The following is a 17,708-nucleotide window of genomic DNA, read 5'->3' as shown; positions in this document are numbered from 1 at the left end:
AAAATTAAAATTAAAATTAAAATTAAAATTAAAATTAAAATTAAAATTAAAATTAAAATTAAAATTGAAATTGAAATTAAAATTGAAATTAAAATTAAAATTAGTGATGTTATAATTGAAACTAAATTCAATGTTATGATCAAAATATATCAAAACTAAAATAAAAAATAAGTTAGAATTAAAACTAAAGTTAAAATTACTATTATAGCATTAAAATTAGAGTAAAAATTAAAATTAAAATTAGTACTATAGTACTAAAATAAAAATAATATCAATCGTGCAATACGAGTTCGTATGACGCTAATTTCGCTACAATTTCCTAATAATAATGTCGATTTCAAAGATAAAAAACTTCTTTGTTCGTAAAATGAAACTCCTGCATATGAATAATGACATGAAGCAATGTAAAAAAAAGAACAGAAGAAATAAAAACCACCTGTTGAACACGATTCAAGGTTATTTAAATCGTGACCCGTTAATCTTCGGAAACTCGAATCAATTATCCGCTCCAATTCGTGAACGATCGGTATGTCCTCGTAAATCTTCGTTTTTACAAGCTTGATTAGATGACGGATGACAGATTAAAAATCGGACACCACAATCATCACCTCCTGAATAATCATTTTCAGTTTTCTGAACAATGAAACTCCGAATAGTACGTTTCACAATATTTCCGAAAAGTTTCGTATGGCCTCCTGTGTTTTTATTTTAAGAAGTCTCCTAACCTTTAGTTGACGTCTAACCTCAAAAGTGGGTTTGCAAGTGTCTTTACGTAGCTAAATTTCTAAATTTTTCCGTCTTTGGAAGTGTTTTTTTCGTGTTCTAGTGCATGTGTACCCAGTGGATTGTAGTGAATAAATAATTATGCATTTTCTGTAAGTACACGATCATTTATACGAAAAATGTGACCTCATTTTCAAGCCAAAGGCGTTTGTTTTCAAAATGTATTCTTGTCAATTTTCTCAGTTAATAGTTCGAAGTAGTTGAGATTCAATAAGTTATTTGCTTCACCCACACAATTTTCACGATCTCTTGTTCAATTGAGATCATTAAAAGTTTACGATAATCTTATCAAAAGATCTGATAGCTTTTTTATTACAATAGAAAACGAGCACGCGTGCAATTATTTTTTTTCACGCAATTTTTAAATTGAAATATAAAATTTATATTGAATCAAAATTTTTCTAGTTTATAATGAAATCATAGAAAAGAAAATTAGGGTGTTCTTTTTAATAATTGAGGAAAATTGATATAGGATACGGTAAATTTTTAACAAAACTAATTCAGTTTTATTAAAAATGGTTTAACTTTCAAGCAAGCAGAATTTTCAATAAAATAGTTGAATCGTAAAAAAGTCATTAATTTTCAAACAAACAGTTACATTTTTAATACAAAAAGATAAATTTTTAAGCAAGAAGATTGATTCTCTAGTTTAAAAAGATTAAATATCAACAAAAAACATAAATTTCAAACTGAATAGTTACATTTTTAACAAGGAAGTTTAATTTTCTGCCAAAAAGGACTAAAAAAAAGTGAATTATCAACCGAGAAGTTTAATTTTCTCACAAAAAATACGTCATTTCGACAAATTACAAGAGTTTCATTTTCAACCGAAAAGACGAATTTTCAAAACAAAAATCAAATACTTGAATTTTTATAATAAAAAAATCCATTTTTAAACAAAAATGATAGTCAGATTTCATTTAGAGACATTAATTTGAAAAAAAACAATGATTCAACAAAGTAGTTCAATTTTTAAACAAAAAGACGTACTTTTCAACAATTTACATACATTTTTAAGCAAATAATTGCATTTTTTAAATAAAAAAGATAAATCTTAAACCAAAAATGGAATAATCAAATTTTTATTAACAAAAAAAACTAATTTTAAACGTGAAATTAATTTTTAAGCAAATATTCAAATTTTTTAAATAAAGAAGTTCAATTTTTAACCACAAATGGAATACTCAAATTTTTTATTTAAAAAACTTAATTTTTAGAATGAATTGAATTTTTAACAAAATATTTTAATTTCTAGCCGGAAAAATGAAATATTTTTAAAACAATATAGTTTGATTTTCAACCAAGAAGACGAATTCTCAACAGAAATTTTAATCAAATACTTGAATTTTTAAAATAAAAAAATCAATTTTTAACCAAAAATGGGGGTCAAATTTGATTTAGAAAAATTAATTTCCAACAAAAAAAAAATGATTCAATAAAGTAGTTGAAAATTTTTAAACTAAAAGGTGACTTATCAACTAAGAAGTTTAATTTTAAAAATAAAAAAGATTAATTTTTAAGCAACAATGGAATAGTCAAGTTTTTATTAACAAAAAAAATCATTTCCAACATGTGTTAATTTTTTAAACAAATAGTTAAATTTTTAAAATAAAAAAATGTCAATTTTCAACGAAAAATGGAATACTCAAATTAATTTTTAATATTAATTGAAATTTTAACTAAATAGTTCAATTTTTAGTTTAAGTAATTAATTTTTAACAAACAAAAAAATCCATTTTTCAAGAAAGTAGTTTAATTTTTAAACCAAAAAAGACGTAGTTTTTTTTAGCAATTTATATATATTTTTCAACCAAATAGTTATATTTTTAAAATAAAAAAAATAAATTTTTAACCAAAAATGGAAGTCAAATTTTATTTAAAAAAAATTAATTTCCAACATAAATTGTTTTTTTTAAATAATTAAATTTAGAAATTAAAAAAAAAAAAATTAACAAAAAACAATGATTCAACAAAGTAGTTCAATTTTGAATAAAAATGTGACTTACCGACCAAGAAGTTTAATTTTTTACCAAAAAAGGCGTCTTTTTCATCAATTTACATACATTTTTGAACCAAATTGTTTTTTTAAATAAAGTATAGTCCAGTTTTCTACTAAAAAAGTGAATTATCTACCAAGAACTTTAACTGTTTAATAAAAAAGATGTAATTTCAACAAATTACATACATTCTTAAACCAAATAGTTATATTTTTAAAATAAAAAAGATTAAGAATCTTCAACAAAAAATGGAATACTGAAATTTTAAATACGAATTGAGTTTTTAACCAAATAGTTAAATTTTCAGTTAAAATAATTAACTTTTAATTTAAAAAAACATTTTTACAAAAATATAGTTCAATTTTCAACTAAAAAGACAAATTTCCAAAAACTTTTAAATAAAATACTTGAATTTTAAAAATAAAAAAATAAATTTTTAACCAAAAATGGAATTCAAATTTTCATTTCAAAAACTAATTTGCAACATAAAATGCATTTTTTTAATAGTTTAATTTTCAATTAAAAAATTAATTTTATCAAAAAGCAATGATTCAACAAAGTAGTTCAATTTTTGAACAAAAAGGGGACTTACCAAAAAAAGGGAATTATCAACCAAGAAGTTTATTTTTTTACCAAAAAAGATGTAATTGCAACCAATTATATACATTTTTAAACGAAATAATTAAATTAAAGAAATTAAAAAGATTATTTTTTTAACGAAAAATGGAGTTGAATTTTAAACTAAAAAGAAAAATTTTAAAAAGAAACATTTTAATCAAGTACTTGCATTTTTTAAATTAAAAAAATCAATTTTTAACCAAAAATGGAATAGTAAAGTTTTTATTAACAAAAAACTAATTTTAAACGTGAAATTATTTCTAAACAAATATTTAAATTTTTAAATAAAAAAGTTCACTTTTTAAAGACAAATGGAATACTCAAATTTTTTATTCAAAAAACTTAATTTTTCAATATGAATTGAATGTTTAACCAAATAGTTAAGTTTTTATTTTAGGCAATTAATTTTTAATAAAAAAAGAAATCAACAAAAGACAGAAATTTTCAATCAAATGGTTGAATTTGTAACCAAGACGTTTAATTTTCTATCAAAAAGACATTTGTTTAAAAACAATTTACATAAATTTCCGAACTAAATAGTTCAAATTTTTTTGATTAAAAAAAAAGAATTTTTTTAATAAAATGAATTTTTAAACTAATTATTAAATTTTCAATTAAAAAATTAATTTTTAACAAAAAGATAAATTGTGTATTAGCTAAGAATTGTTTAATTTATTTAATTAAAAAAGGTGCTTTTTTAAAACTAAAAATGGAACACTCAAATTTTTATTTAAGAAACTTGATTTTTAATAGGAATTAAATTTTAATCCAAGTAGCTAAATTTCCATCCGAATTATTAATAAAAGACATAAATTTTAGAGCGAATAGTTGAATTTTTAATAAAAAAAAGACGAATTTTTCATCAAGAAAGACTTATTTTTAACGAATTACATATATTTTCAACGAAATAGGTAAATTCTTAAATTCAAAACGATATATTTTAACAAAATACGGAATAGTTACATAATGTTATAAAAGGTTAAAATACAAGAGAATCATGTGAAAAAGTTACAGTGAAATAATGACAAGTTTATTCAGATTTAAGATGAGCCGCCTTATACATGAAGAATTAAACACGACATCGGATCATGCTCTCGCATCGATAATCTGTATGAATCACATCCGCATAGTTTAGGTTAAAGACAGCCTAGCGAGGACCGCTAAAAACCAAACTCACTTCGTACATTCTTAAGCTCATATAAAAATGATACAGATATGAATCGCTATTTTCAATATTACATTTTCAGTTAAAAAAATTTTTAAATGCAGAAATACGAATTTCTAAGAAACTATTTAAATTTCTTAGCATACAGTTTAATCCCCAATAGATAAAATTAATCTTTAACAAAGAACTTAGATTTTCCAAACCAGCATTCGAACTTTGAACCAAGACAGAATTTTCAGTAAAATAAAGAAAGAAATTTTAAACGGAATCGTCGAATCTTTAAGCCAGAAAGAGAAGTTTTGTACAAAAAAATTGAATTTTGAACCCTACTGGTTTAATTTCCAAACCATGCTGAAATTATTTTACGAAAAAAATTATATTTTCAACGAAAAATATAAATTTATAAACTAGGAAATGAATTTTTGATATAATTTTTCAAATTGCAACCAATTAGTTGAATTTTTACCTAAAAAATATGATTTTTTAATGGAAAACGTCATAGTTGATATTTCGACCAAAAAATATTTTTATTTGAAATAAAAAAGAAACAGTTGAGATTCAAGTGCCTTGTAGAAAATTGATCTGTTTGGTTTGAAATTCTTTTTCTTCCTTTGTCGAAAAATGTTCTTTATTTGTAATAAAATCGTCTTTAAAAAAAAATCAAACTGTTTGGTTAAAAAAAACTGCTGAAAATTAAACCGTTTTGTAGAAAAGTCATATTTTTTATTAGAAAATTCGACAGCTTTAAAGAAACTTTAACTAATTTGTTAAAAGTTGACTTTTTTGTTGAAAATTCATATTTTAGGGTCGAAAATTCGACTGTTTTGTAGAAAATTCGTCTTTTTGAATTGAAAATTAAACAATATTTTTTCTTTCTTGACTGAGAAATCTTTTTTCTTTAAAAATTTAACGATTAAAAATTCGTCTTTCTTTGTTGAAAATTAACTTTCTGTTGAAAATTCAACAGTTCTGTAAAAAATTCGGCTTTTTTGTTAAACATCAAATTCTTTGGTTAAAAAAAATGGTTGAAATTTCATATTTTAGGGTCGAAAATTCAACTGTTTTCTAGGGAATTTGTCTTTTTGGTTAAAAAAAAAAAACTATTAAGTTAAAAATGGTTGATAGTTAATCTTTGATGTCAAAAATTCATATTTTTGGGTTGAAAATTAAAATTCTTTGTAGAGATTTTTTCTTTTTGTTTTAAAATAAAACTATTAGTTAAAAATTAACTTTTTTGTAAAAAATTCATATTTTTGGGTTGACAATTCATAATTCGGGTTTGAAAATTCAACTGCTTTGTACAGAAATTTTCGTTTTTGTTGAAAATGAAACTACTAAGTTAAAAATTAACTTTTTCGTTAAAAACTCATATTATCCGGTTGAAAATTCAAATATTTCCAGAAAATTTTTCATTTTTGTCGAAAATTAAACTGTTTAGTTGAAAATGGACTCTTTTGTCTAAAATTCATATTTTTTGGTTTGAAAATTCAACTGTTTTGTAAAGAATTTTTCTTTTTTGTAGAAAATTTAACTATTTAGTTAAAAATTGACTTTTTTGTTTTAAAAATCAACTTTTCTGGTTGAAAATTAAACTGGTTTATAGAGAACTTTTTTTTTTAATTCATATTTTCGGTTCGAAAATTCATAAATTGGGATGGAAAATTCAACTGCTTTGTAGAGAATTTTTCTTATTTGTTCAAAATTGAACTATTTAGTTAAAAATTATTTTTTTTCATAATTCATATTTTTGGTTTGAAAATAAACTGTTTTGTACCAAATTTTTTTAATTCATATTTTCGGGTTAAAGATTCCTAAACATTTTCATTGAAAATTGATATTGTCGAGTTAAGATTTATAATTTGGGATTAAAAATTCAATTGCTTTGTGTAGAATTTTTCGATTTTGTTGCGAATTAAATTATTGGGTGAAAAATGAATTTTTTTTCTTAAAAGCTCATATTGTCGGGTTAAAAATTGAACTGTTTTGTAGAGAATTTTTCTTATTTGTTGAAAATTGAAGTATTTATTTAAGTAATTATTTAATAAATTAAGTATTTATTTATTTATTTGGGAATGAAAATTCATCTGTTTTGCAGAGAATTTTTCTTTTTTATTGAAAATTTAACTATTTAGTTCAGAATGTATTTTTTTGGTTAAAAAATCATATTTTCGGGTTAAAAATTAAACTGTTTTGTAAAAAACTTTTTTTTTTAATTAATATTTTCGAGTTAAAGATTCCTCATTTGTGAATGAAAATTCAACTGTTTTGCAGAGAATTTTTCTTTTTTATTGAAAATTAAATTATTTAGTTGAAAATGGAATTTTTTGTAAAAATTTCATGTTTTCGGTTTGAAAATTAAACTCTTTTGTAGAAAACTTTTTTTTTGATTTTCAGGTAAAGTACTCCTAATTTGGGGTTGACAATTCAACTGTTTTTTGGAAAAGTCTTCTTGGTTAAAAATTGAAGTATTAAGTTAAAAGTGAACTTTTTCGTTAAAAATTCATATTTTCGAATCAAAATTTATAATTTGAGATTGAAAATTCAACTGCTTTGTATAGAATTTTTCTTTTTTGTTGATAATTAAACTATTGGGTTAAAATTCATATTGTCGGGTTGAAAATTTAACTGTTTTGCAAAGAATTTTTCGTTTTTTGTTGAAAATTAAACTATTTAGTGGAAAATGGACTCTTTTATCGAAAATTCATATTTTTGGTTTGAAAATTCAACTGTTTTGTAGACAAATTTTCGTTTCGGTTAAAAATTAAAGCATTCAGTTAAAAGTGAACTTTTTCGTTAAAAATTAATATTTTCGGGTTAAAATTTATAATTTGGGACTGTAAAATTCCACTGCTTTTTATAGAATTTTCGACTTGGTTGCAAATCAAAATATTAGGTTAAAAATTAACTTTTTTCTTAAAAACTCATATTGTCGGGTTGAAAATTCAACTGTTTTGCAAAGAATTTTTCATTTTTTTTTTTGAAAATTTAACTATTTAGTTAAAAATGCATTTTTTTGGTTAAAAAATCATAATTTCGGGTTAAAAATTAAACTGTTTTGTAGAAACCTTTTTTTTAATTAATATTTTCGGGTTAAAGATTCCTTATTTGTGAATGAAAACTCAACTGTTTTGCAGGGAACTTTTCTTTTTTATTGAAAATTCAACTATTTAGTTGAAAATGGATTTTCTTTGTTAAAAAATAATATTTTCGGGTTAAAAATTAAACTGTTTTGTAAAAAACTTTGTCTTTAATTAATATTTTCGGCTTAAACATGTCTAACTTGTGAATAAAAATTCAACTGTTTTGCAGAGAATTTTTCATTTTTATTGAAAATTAAATTATTTAGTTGAAAATGGAATTTTTAGTAAAACTTTCATATTTTCGGTTTGAAAATTAAACTATTTTTTGGAAAAGTCTTCTTTTGGTTAAAAATTGAAGTAATAAGTTAAAAGTGAACTTTTTCGTTAAAAATTCATATTTTCGATTCAAAATTTATAATTTGAGATTGAAGATGCAACTGCTTTGTATAGAATTTTTCTTTTTTGTTGATAATTAAACAATTAGGTTAAAAAATAACAGTTTCGTTAAAAATTCATATTGTCGAGTTGAAAATTTAACTGTTTTGCAAAGAATTTTTCATTTTTGTTGAAAATTAAACTAGTTAGTGAAAAATTCACTCTTTTGTCAAAAATTCATATTTTTGGTTTGAAAATTCAACTGTTTTGTAGACAAATTTTCATTTTGGTTAAAAATTAAAGTATTAAGTTAAAAGTGAACTTTTTCGTTAATAATTCATATTTTCGGATTAAAATTTATAATTTGAGATTGAAAATTCTACTGTTTTGTATAGGATTTTTCCATTTGGTTGCAAATTAAACTATTAGGTTAAAAATAATTTTTTTTTGTGAAAAAAATCATTTTGTCGGGTTGAAAATTCAACTGTTTTCCAGAGAATTTTTCTTTTTTGTTGAACATTTCACTATTTAGTTAAAAATGAGTTTTGTTGTTAAAAAATAATATTTTCGGGTTAAAGATTCTTTATTTGGGATTGAAAATTTAACTTTTTTGTAGAAAAATTTTTATTTTGGTTAAGAAGTATAGTACTAATTTAAAATTGAACTTTTTCGTTAAAGATTCATATTTTCGGGCTGAAAATTCATAATTTGGTATTAAAAATTCAACTGCTTTGTAGAGAATTTTTCGTTTTGGTTGAAAATGAAAGTATTAAGTTAAAAATTTAATTTTTTGTTAAAAATTCATATTATGTTTCATCAAATGTTTTGCAGAAAATTTTTCTTTTTTGTTGAAAATTTAACTATTCAGTTAAAAATTCAGAGATTCGTTAAATTTCGACAGAATTTTTCATTTATGTTGAAAATTAAACTGTTTAGTTAAGAATGGATTTTTTTGTTAAAGAATCATATTTTCGGGTTGAAAATTAAACTGTTTTGTATAAAACTTTTCTTTTAATTCATATTTTCGGGTTAAAGATTCCTTATTTGGGATTGAAAATTCAACTTTTTTGTTAAAAATGCACATTTTCGGGCTGAAAATTCATAAATTGGGATGGGAAATTCAACGGCTTTCAAGAGAATTTTTTCGTTTTGATTGAAAATTAAAGTATTAAGTTAAAAATTAAATTTTTTGTCAAAAATTCGAATCTCTTGTAGAGAATTTTCCTTTTTTTTTTTGAAAATGTAAATATTAAGTTAAAAATAGATTTTTTAAATTAAAATCGTCTTTTTGGCTTAAAACATTAATTGTTTTATAAAAATTTTAACTACTGTATTTAAAGTTAACTTTTTTGTCGATTTTTTTTTCTTTCTTCACTAGAAAATATGTTCTCGTTTAAAAATAACTTTTTTGTTAAAAAAATGAATTTCTTTTGGCAAAAAAACATAATTTTTTGTTTGCAAATGAAACTATTTTGTTATAAATGCTACATATTTCGACTTGAAATTTTCCAAAAATGGTACCTACATTAATTTGATTCAAAATAATTTATTTTCCCCTTTTCTAATTTGACCGATTATCAAAATGCCTTTTATGTCTTTGAAGTCACAATTTTCAACTAATAATTTTATTCCGGAATTTTCCCTTTTTAACAATGTCTTTTGATAATAGATTTTAAACAATTCCAAACAAATATTCCATGAAATGTCAACTGAAACAGTGCATGGGAATGCCGCTAAAAAGTTCGCTGAAGATTCAGCCTTATCGCATGATTCCGAATTTGACGATTTTCTTGGTGTACCTGATTCGTTAGAAATAACAATTAATGAAAATGGAGAAACTATAAGTATTCGAAACGATGGTATCGAAACCACTGATAACAGAGGTAAAACCAGTCATTGATTTTTCCTTTTCACATGGTTTCACGCATATTTTATTATTTTAATACAGGATTTATTATAAGAAAATGTTAATAATGTCTGATAAATAATAATGTAGTATTTAATAAACAAAACAAAACTTTGAAACATAAATTAAATTTTTAGAAACTTTGAGCTACGAAACAAAAACAAATAAAGCAAATATTTTAATAGAGTGGAGTAACTACAAAAGAACTATTTATTTTAGACCGCAAAAATAGTGATTCTACACAAATAAAATTTTTACAACAAAAATTTCTGTAAAATTTTTTAAATCGCTGGAAATTCCACTGAAATCTCTTGCTACCTATGGAATCAATTAAATCTTGTGAAATTCTTTCAAATAATTTAAAGTTGTTAGAATTTCTATAAAATTATTGAATATCCCTTAAAATTTCAGAAATTTTTTGATATTTTATTGCATAAAAAATATTTTTAGTTGATCGACTGTGAATATAAATAAATAAATAATTTTTTAATTGAAATGTAGTTTGAGTGAACAGCAATTTATTTTGCAAGACGATTCTAAATCCGTTAAAAATAAATTTAAAAATAAATAAAAAAGTGTCGTTTTTTGTAGTTTTTGAACGAAAATTTTAGAAGCTTTTTAGAAATTGTGAATGAAGAATATTTGAAAAGAGTTACAAAATAAAAAAAAAGTATTTGAAAGATTTTAAGGTCAGTTTTTTTAATTTTGCAGAATTTTTTTTTTTCTTAAATCGCATCATTTTAAAAGATATTTAAAATTTCTGTAGAAATTTTAAAAATACTTTTAAAAACATGTAAACAAAGTGTAGATTTCGAAATGAAATTTTGAAGCTCTTTAGCGATTTTAAATGTTTTTAAGAGCATAAACAAGTTTTCTTCGGCTTACTGGGACAATTGCACATGATTTTTTAGGTTTCAAAAATAGTTTTGAGAGAATATTTAAAAATATTTTTAAAAAAACAAGTTTTAATTTATAAGCAAAAATTAACTAATCATTAATTTGAAACTACTTAAAATATAAAAATAATTTAACTTCTTATTTCATGAGATTTCGTTTAAAAAATGTTCGAAATTTTATTATTAAAACTTTTGTTTTTCTGGATTTTTAAGTACTTTATGTTTTTAATATTAGAAAATAATAATTTAAATAATAATTTAATTAAAATATAATTTCTATCTTAGAAATTTTAAATCATTTCTGCATATCTTAATATATTTTTCCGATTCTAAGATATTTAAACGAATATTTGAACACTTAATATTGAAAAATTTGTTTTTAACAAATTTCTAGAGAACTTTAAGTAATAAATTAAATTTTATTTCAACAATATTCTATGGATTTCAGTAATTTCAAGGGATGTTAAAGACACCATTAATCTTAAAAGATTTAAAATATTTAAGGTTATTAAAAAAAAATTAATGAATTTCAGGGTATATCGTTAAAAAAATCAACAGAACTCTAATATTTTTAAAATTTATCCATTTTTGAATAGTTTTTGTAAATTCAAAAAAAGCTTAAAATTCTAAAATTCTTGCTTATGAGAACCATATAAAACATATTTAATATTAAAAAAATTTCTTAAATGGAAGAAATCATTGAAATATCGGTAGGATTGAAAAATCCCGAAAAATAAAATTGCCGAATTACAAAAATCCCGAATTGGAAAAATTATATAAAATATAATAATCAAACATTTTTGTTTTCGAAATGTGCATATTTTTTTTCTAAATTACAAAAAATGTTTTCAAAAATCGAATTTTTAGTTTAAAAAGATAAATAAACATAAATTTTTAAATGAATCAGTGGTGAATTAAATACTACAAAGTTTGTTTAAAAATTTTTATTTGGTTAAAAAGTTAAATTTATTCTTTAATGCAATTTTTACCGAATTTTTTTATTTTAAATTAATTGATTAAAAAAAAAAGTCGCAATTTTATTTCATGAATTTTATTTTTCGAGAGTTTGGGCGACTAAAAAATCCCGATACTGTTAAATTCCCGAATAACAAGTTTCCCGAAATCATAAAATTGCAAAAATATAAAAATCCTGAGTTTGTACATTTCCAAACAGTTTATAATTTTACCTAATTTTAAAATTCCCGAATAATAAAATTCCTGATAGAAAATTTCCGAATTATAAAATTACTGATTTCAAACAATTGAGAAAATTGTTCGTTAAAAAATATTATTAATTTATTTAAAATACAATCGTCAAACTCTTTTTTTTTTTAAGAAAAATTTGTTTATGTTTAAAGTTCTCTTTTTTTTTAATTGTTTGAATTTGAAATAACAATAATTGAAAAATTGGGAAAAATGGAGGGAATATATATATTTTTAATGGAGACCGACTTGATGTTAATAAAAAAAAATGTAATAAAATTTTTATTAAATGACTGTTATTTTAAATTCTAAAAATTCAACAACAAAAAAACCGCAATTTTATGTTATCAATTTTATTATTTGAGAATTCGGGTGACTGTAAAATCCCGAAAATAAAATTCTTGAAATTATAAGATTGCCGAGGTATGCAAATCCTAAATTGAAACATTTTAAAACAGTTTATGATATTATCGAAATTGAAGATTTCCGACAGAAAATTGCCGAATTATTAAATGTCCGAAATATAAAATTTCCGAATATTAAAATTTCAAACTATTCAAAAAATTGTTGTTTATTAAAGATTCTTTATTTATTAAAAATGAAATTATCAAATATTTTTATTAAAGACATTTTTGTAAATATTTATATTCATTTAATTTAATTTTTTAAATTTAAAATTATTTATCATTTATTAATTTATTATTTCAAATTTAATAATATTAATTAAAAATAAATAAAATTCGAGATAGGTTAGTGCTAAATTGAATACTGCAAAGTGTGTTTCGAAAATGCTATTATGTTCGGAAAAAATTGAGCAACCAAAATTTTTTTTCCTACGAGGCGCCAGTGTTTTTTAAATTTATTTTTAAAATACATTCTCATACAATTTTTATGATTTTAAGTTTAAAATAATATTTTTAAAGTATAAACATTTAACAAAATTCTTTTGAAATATTTGTTTATTATATTTTTAATAAACAAATTATATTTATCGAATTCGGATGTTTTATAATTTAGCAATTTTCTTACGAGAAATTTCAAATTCAGTATTATTATAAATTGTTTGGAAACTTTATTATTTAGGATTTTTTTTAGATTTTCTCAATTCTATAATTTTAATTTTAATTCTATATTTTTAATTTTTATTTTATTTTTATTTTTTTGATACAGTTTTTGTGGAATAATTGTTATTTTAAATTCAAACAATTGAAACAAACGAAAATCACAATTTTCATGTTAGGAATTTTAATTATGAATTGGAAAATTCCCAAATAATAAAATTCACGAATTCAAACTAAAAAATAAAAATCAGAAAATTCGAGATAGATTTGTGCTGAATTGAATACTGCAAAGTGTGTTTGGAAAATGCTATTAAAATCGGAGAAAATTTAGCAAGAAATTTTTTTTCTTTCAAGGCGCAAGTGTTTTTAATTTTATTTTTAAATATAATTTCCATACAATTATTATAATTTTAAGTTAAAAAAGTAATATTTTAAAAATATAACAATTCAACAAAATTCTTTTAAAATATTTTATTATTATGTTTTTAATCGTAATTTTTAGTTCGGGAAAAAATTTCAAAAATAAAGCTAAATTTGAAAAAAATTAAAACTTCTAGATTTCTCAAGATTTTGAAATACAATTTTAAGTTTTTTCAAGGAGCGCTTAAACTATTTGAAATTAAAATATTATAAATTCTAATTCAAGATCTTTTAAGTTGAAAAAATGTAAATTTTAAAATATTTATTGGCTTTATTAATAACTGAATAATATTATTTTAACAATTTTTAAAGTTAATTGATTTATTGATTGATTTATTGGTCTATTTTTTATTATTTGTACTTTTACTGTTTAATTTTAGATTCTGATTTAAAAAATTTTATTGACCGGGGAAAATATTTGGGCACCGGGAAAAAAATCGGAAAATGACCAGAAATTTTGTGCTTTGATTGAAACGGTCACCCTGACTATTTAAGAATTTTCCAATTATTTAATGATTTCGCAAAGATTTTGGATAGATTTACAATATTTTACAAGGATTTCAATGATGAAAACTTCAATGATTTCATAAAGATTTAAACAATTTAAAAAACATGGCAAATATTCAAAAAAAAATTTAAATATTTTTTAAAGATTTCAATTATTTCCCATATATTTCAAAGATTTCGTTAAGATTTCTAATATTTTAAAAAATATTTTAAAAATATTTTCTAAAGATTTTAAAGAGATTCAAAAGAGTTTACAATGATTTCAATCATTTGAAAAATATTATCAAATATTTTTAAAATATTTTCAATATTTCACAACGATTTCAATGATTTTATAAATATTTTACAAAGACTTCAAAATATTTCGTTAACATTTTGGATAGATTTTAAATATTTAACAAAGATTGAAATTAATTTCTGAAGATTTGAAATATTTCGCAAAGATTTTGAGCAGTTTAAGAAAATTTCTAAAAGACTTCAATGATTTCCCAAAGATTTCAAATATTTTAAAAATGTATCAAAAATTTCAAAAAACATTTGAAAGTATTTGAATGATTTCCGGAAGATTTGAAATATTTCACAAAGAGTTCAAATATTTCGCAAAGCTTTTGAATAGTTTCAAAAGATTTTACAAATATTTTAATCAGTTCAAATATATTATCAAATATTTAAACAATATTTTTACAATATTTTACGAATATTTCAATTATTTCCTAAGATTAGGCAAAAAGATATTAAATATTTCGCAGAGATTTCGGATAGTTAAATAAAATTTCTCAAAGATTTCAGCAATTAAAAAAAAATAGAAAATCTTTAAAAAATATTCAAAATGTTTGATAAAGATTTCAATGATTTCCCAAAGGTTTCAAAGATTTCGTAAAGACTTTTAATATTTCACAAAAATATAAAAAGTTTCGCAAAGGTTTTTAGATAGGTTTACAACATTTTAGAAGGATTTCAATGACTTTTCAAAGATTTCACAATGATTTAAACAATTTCACAAGGATTATCAAATTTAAACAAAAATATTTAAAATATTTTACGAAGATTTTAATAATAATCTAAACATTTAACAAAGAATTCGCGTAATTTCAGAAGATTTGGTGAAGACTTCAATGATTTCCTAAATATTTAAATTATTTTAAAAACAGGACAAATATTTCAAAAATACTTTAAATATTTTTTAAAGATTCCAATTATTTCCCAAAGATTTCGTAAAGATTTTTCAAATTTCACAAAGATTTAAAATATTTCGCAAAGATTATAACAATTGCAAAAATATTATCAAATATTTTTATTATTTAACAATGATTTCAAATATTGCGCATAGATTTTTAAAATATCGTAAAGATTTTGGATAGTTTTAAATGATTGCACAAAGATTTCAATTATATTATCAAATATTAAAAAAATCTTTTTTACAACATTTTACAAAGATTTAAAATATTTCGCAGAGATTTCGGACATTTTAAGAAAATTTCTCAAAGACTTCAATGATTTCCCAAAGATTTCAGAAACTTAAAAAATATAGTAAATGTTTAAAAAATATTATAAATATTTCATAAAGATTTCAATGGTTTCAAAGATTCCGTAAAGATTTGCAATATTTTACAAGCATTTCAATGATTTTCTAAAGATTTAACAAATATTTAAATAATTTTTGCAAATATTACCAAATTTTTCAAAAATATATAAAATATTTCGCGCAGATTTCACAAAGATTTGAAGAAGTTCACAAATATTATCAAATATTTCAAAGATTTTACAAACATTTAAAATATTTTTCAAAATTTAAACAATTTCGCAGATATTATCAAATATTTTAAAAATATTTTTTTTATATTTTGTAATTATGTCAGTGGTATTATAAAGATTGAACGAACATTTCAAATGTTTCGAAAAAATTTCGAGTAGTTTCACACGAGTTAACAAAGACTTTAATGATGCCAACTATTTAAAAAAACATTACAAATATTTTTAAAATATTCTGAATAATTTTTAAACGTTTCAATGATTTCTCAAAGATTTTAAATATTTCCCAAAGATTTTGGATAGTTTAAGAAGATTTCACAAAGATTTAAATCATTTCAATTATATTATCAAATATTATAAAAATATTTTTATAATATTTTGCGAAGATTTTAATGGTTTTCCAAAGATTTAGCAAAGATTTGAATAATTTCATAAATCTTTCAAAAATATTTCAAATATTTCGAAAAGATTTAACTAACTTCACAAATATTATCAAGTATTTGAAAGGTGTTTCTAATATTTTACAAATATTTTAAATTGTTCGCAAAGATTTCGGATAGTTTAGGAATATTTGAAAAAGAATTCAATCATTTTAATTATATTATCCGAGATTAAAAAAATATTTTTATAAGATTTGGCGATGATTTCAATGCTTTGACAGAAATTTTAAACATTTAGAAAAGATTTCAGATAGTTTAAGTAAGTTTCTCAACAACTTCAATGATTTTTCAAAGATTTAAGAAAGATTTCAATGATTTCCTAAAGATTTCAAATATTTCACAAAGATTTCAATCATTTCAAAATCATTATCAAATATTTGAAAAATATGTTTGATAAATTAAAAAGATTTCAATGATTTGTTAAAGATTTGACAAAAATTTTTTTAAATATTTCGCAGAGATTTCGGATAGTTTAAGAATTTCTCAGATTTCAGCAATTTAAAAGATATAGCAAATCTTTAAAAAATATTCCAAATATTTTATAAGGTTTTCAATGATTTCCTAAAGATTTTAAAGATTTGGTAAAGACTTTTAATATTTCACAAAAATATTGAAAATTTCGCAACGATTTTTAGATAGATTTACAATATTTTACGAAGATTTTAATGATTTCGCAAGGATTTAGCAAAGATTTCAATCATTTTTACAAATATTACCAAATGTTTTAAAAATATGTAAACTATTTCGCAAAGATTAAAAAAATATTTTAAACATTTTACAAAGTTTTCAACGATATTCTAAAGATTTGGGAAAATTTTTTCGAAAGTTATTCAAAATAATATCGAGAAAATTGTCTTTTAGATCGCCTTGGCGTTTGCGTATTGCCTTTCTCTGTTATCCACAACCCGCCAATTAAATTCAAAAGTCCAAATCGAAACGTGTTCATTCCTGGAGAACAAATTCAAGTAAAAATTGTTGACTTTGAGCGAAGTGTGACAACGCATCCTGTAAATCCAAATTTGTATATCATAGAATTCAAGCATGGTCCATTTGTCTGGACAGTTAGAAAAAGATACAAGCACATCCAGCATCTTCATAATCAACTTAAAATATATCGTGCCAGTCTAAATATACCCTTTCCGACCAAAAGTCACAGGGAAAAGAGACATAGTTTTAAAAATTTGTCAACTGATAGAGAACAACGTCAAAGAAAAGGAGCACTCCCAAGGTTTTTTTCGTTTCAAATTTAATTTTTCTTTTCCTAGAGTTTCCCAATTTAAAGGGAAACTGAAAATTAATATTATTCACAGATTTCCCAACAAACCGGACGTTTTAGTACCCTATGAACATGTAAATAATAGAATGAGAGCCTTGGAAGATTATCTGGACAATTTGCTGACGATTGAAATCTACAAGCGACACCCGGAAACTGTAATTATTTTTTGTTTGACAGTTTAAATAGTAATTGTAACTTTGGAATTTGTTTTTTTATTTATTTATCGGCA

The 17,708-nt window shown here is 21.7% G+C and overlaps 1 protein-coding gene across 1 annotated transcript in view; it reads left to right on the top strand.

Moving 5' to 3' along the window:
* Positions 1-593: 593 nt before the first annotated feature.
* LOC117170260 (phospholipase D2) overlaps positions 594-17,708 on the top strand; it is an 86,216-nt gene continuing 69,101 nt past the window's right edge. The window contains exons 1-4 of the mRNA XM_033356912.1: positions 594-875; positions 9,688-9,901; positions 17,065-17,431; positions 17,514-17,634. Of these exons, the coding sequence (XP_033212803.1) occupies positions 9,721-9,901; positions 17,065-17,431; positions 17,514-17,634 (669 nt within the window). The 5' untranslated portion in view covers positions 594-875; positions 9,688-9,720. The remainder of the gene's footprint in view (positions 876-9,687; positions 9,902-17,064; positions 17,432-17,513; positions 17,635-17,708) is intronic.

This window comes from Belonocnema kinseyi, chromosome 3, assembly GCF_010883055.1.
Source record: "Belonocnema kinseyi isolate 2016_QV_RU_SX_M_011 chromosome 3, B_treatae_v1, whole genome shotgun sequence".
In the NCBI taxonomy this organism is placed as follows: Eukaryota; Metazoa; Arthropoda; class Insecta; order Hymenoptera; family Cynipidae; genus Belonocnema; species Belonocnema kinseyi.
The sequence above is the reverse complement of the archived record's forward strand: the minus strand, read 5'-3'. Positions and strand labels throughout refer to the sequence as shown.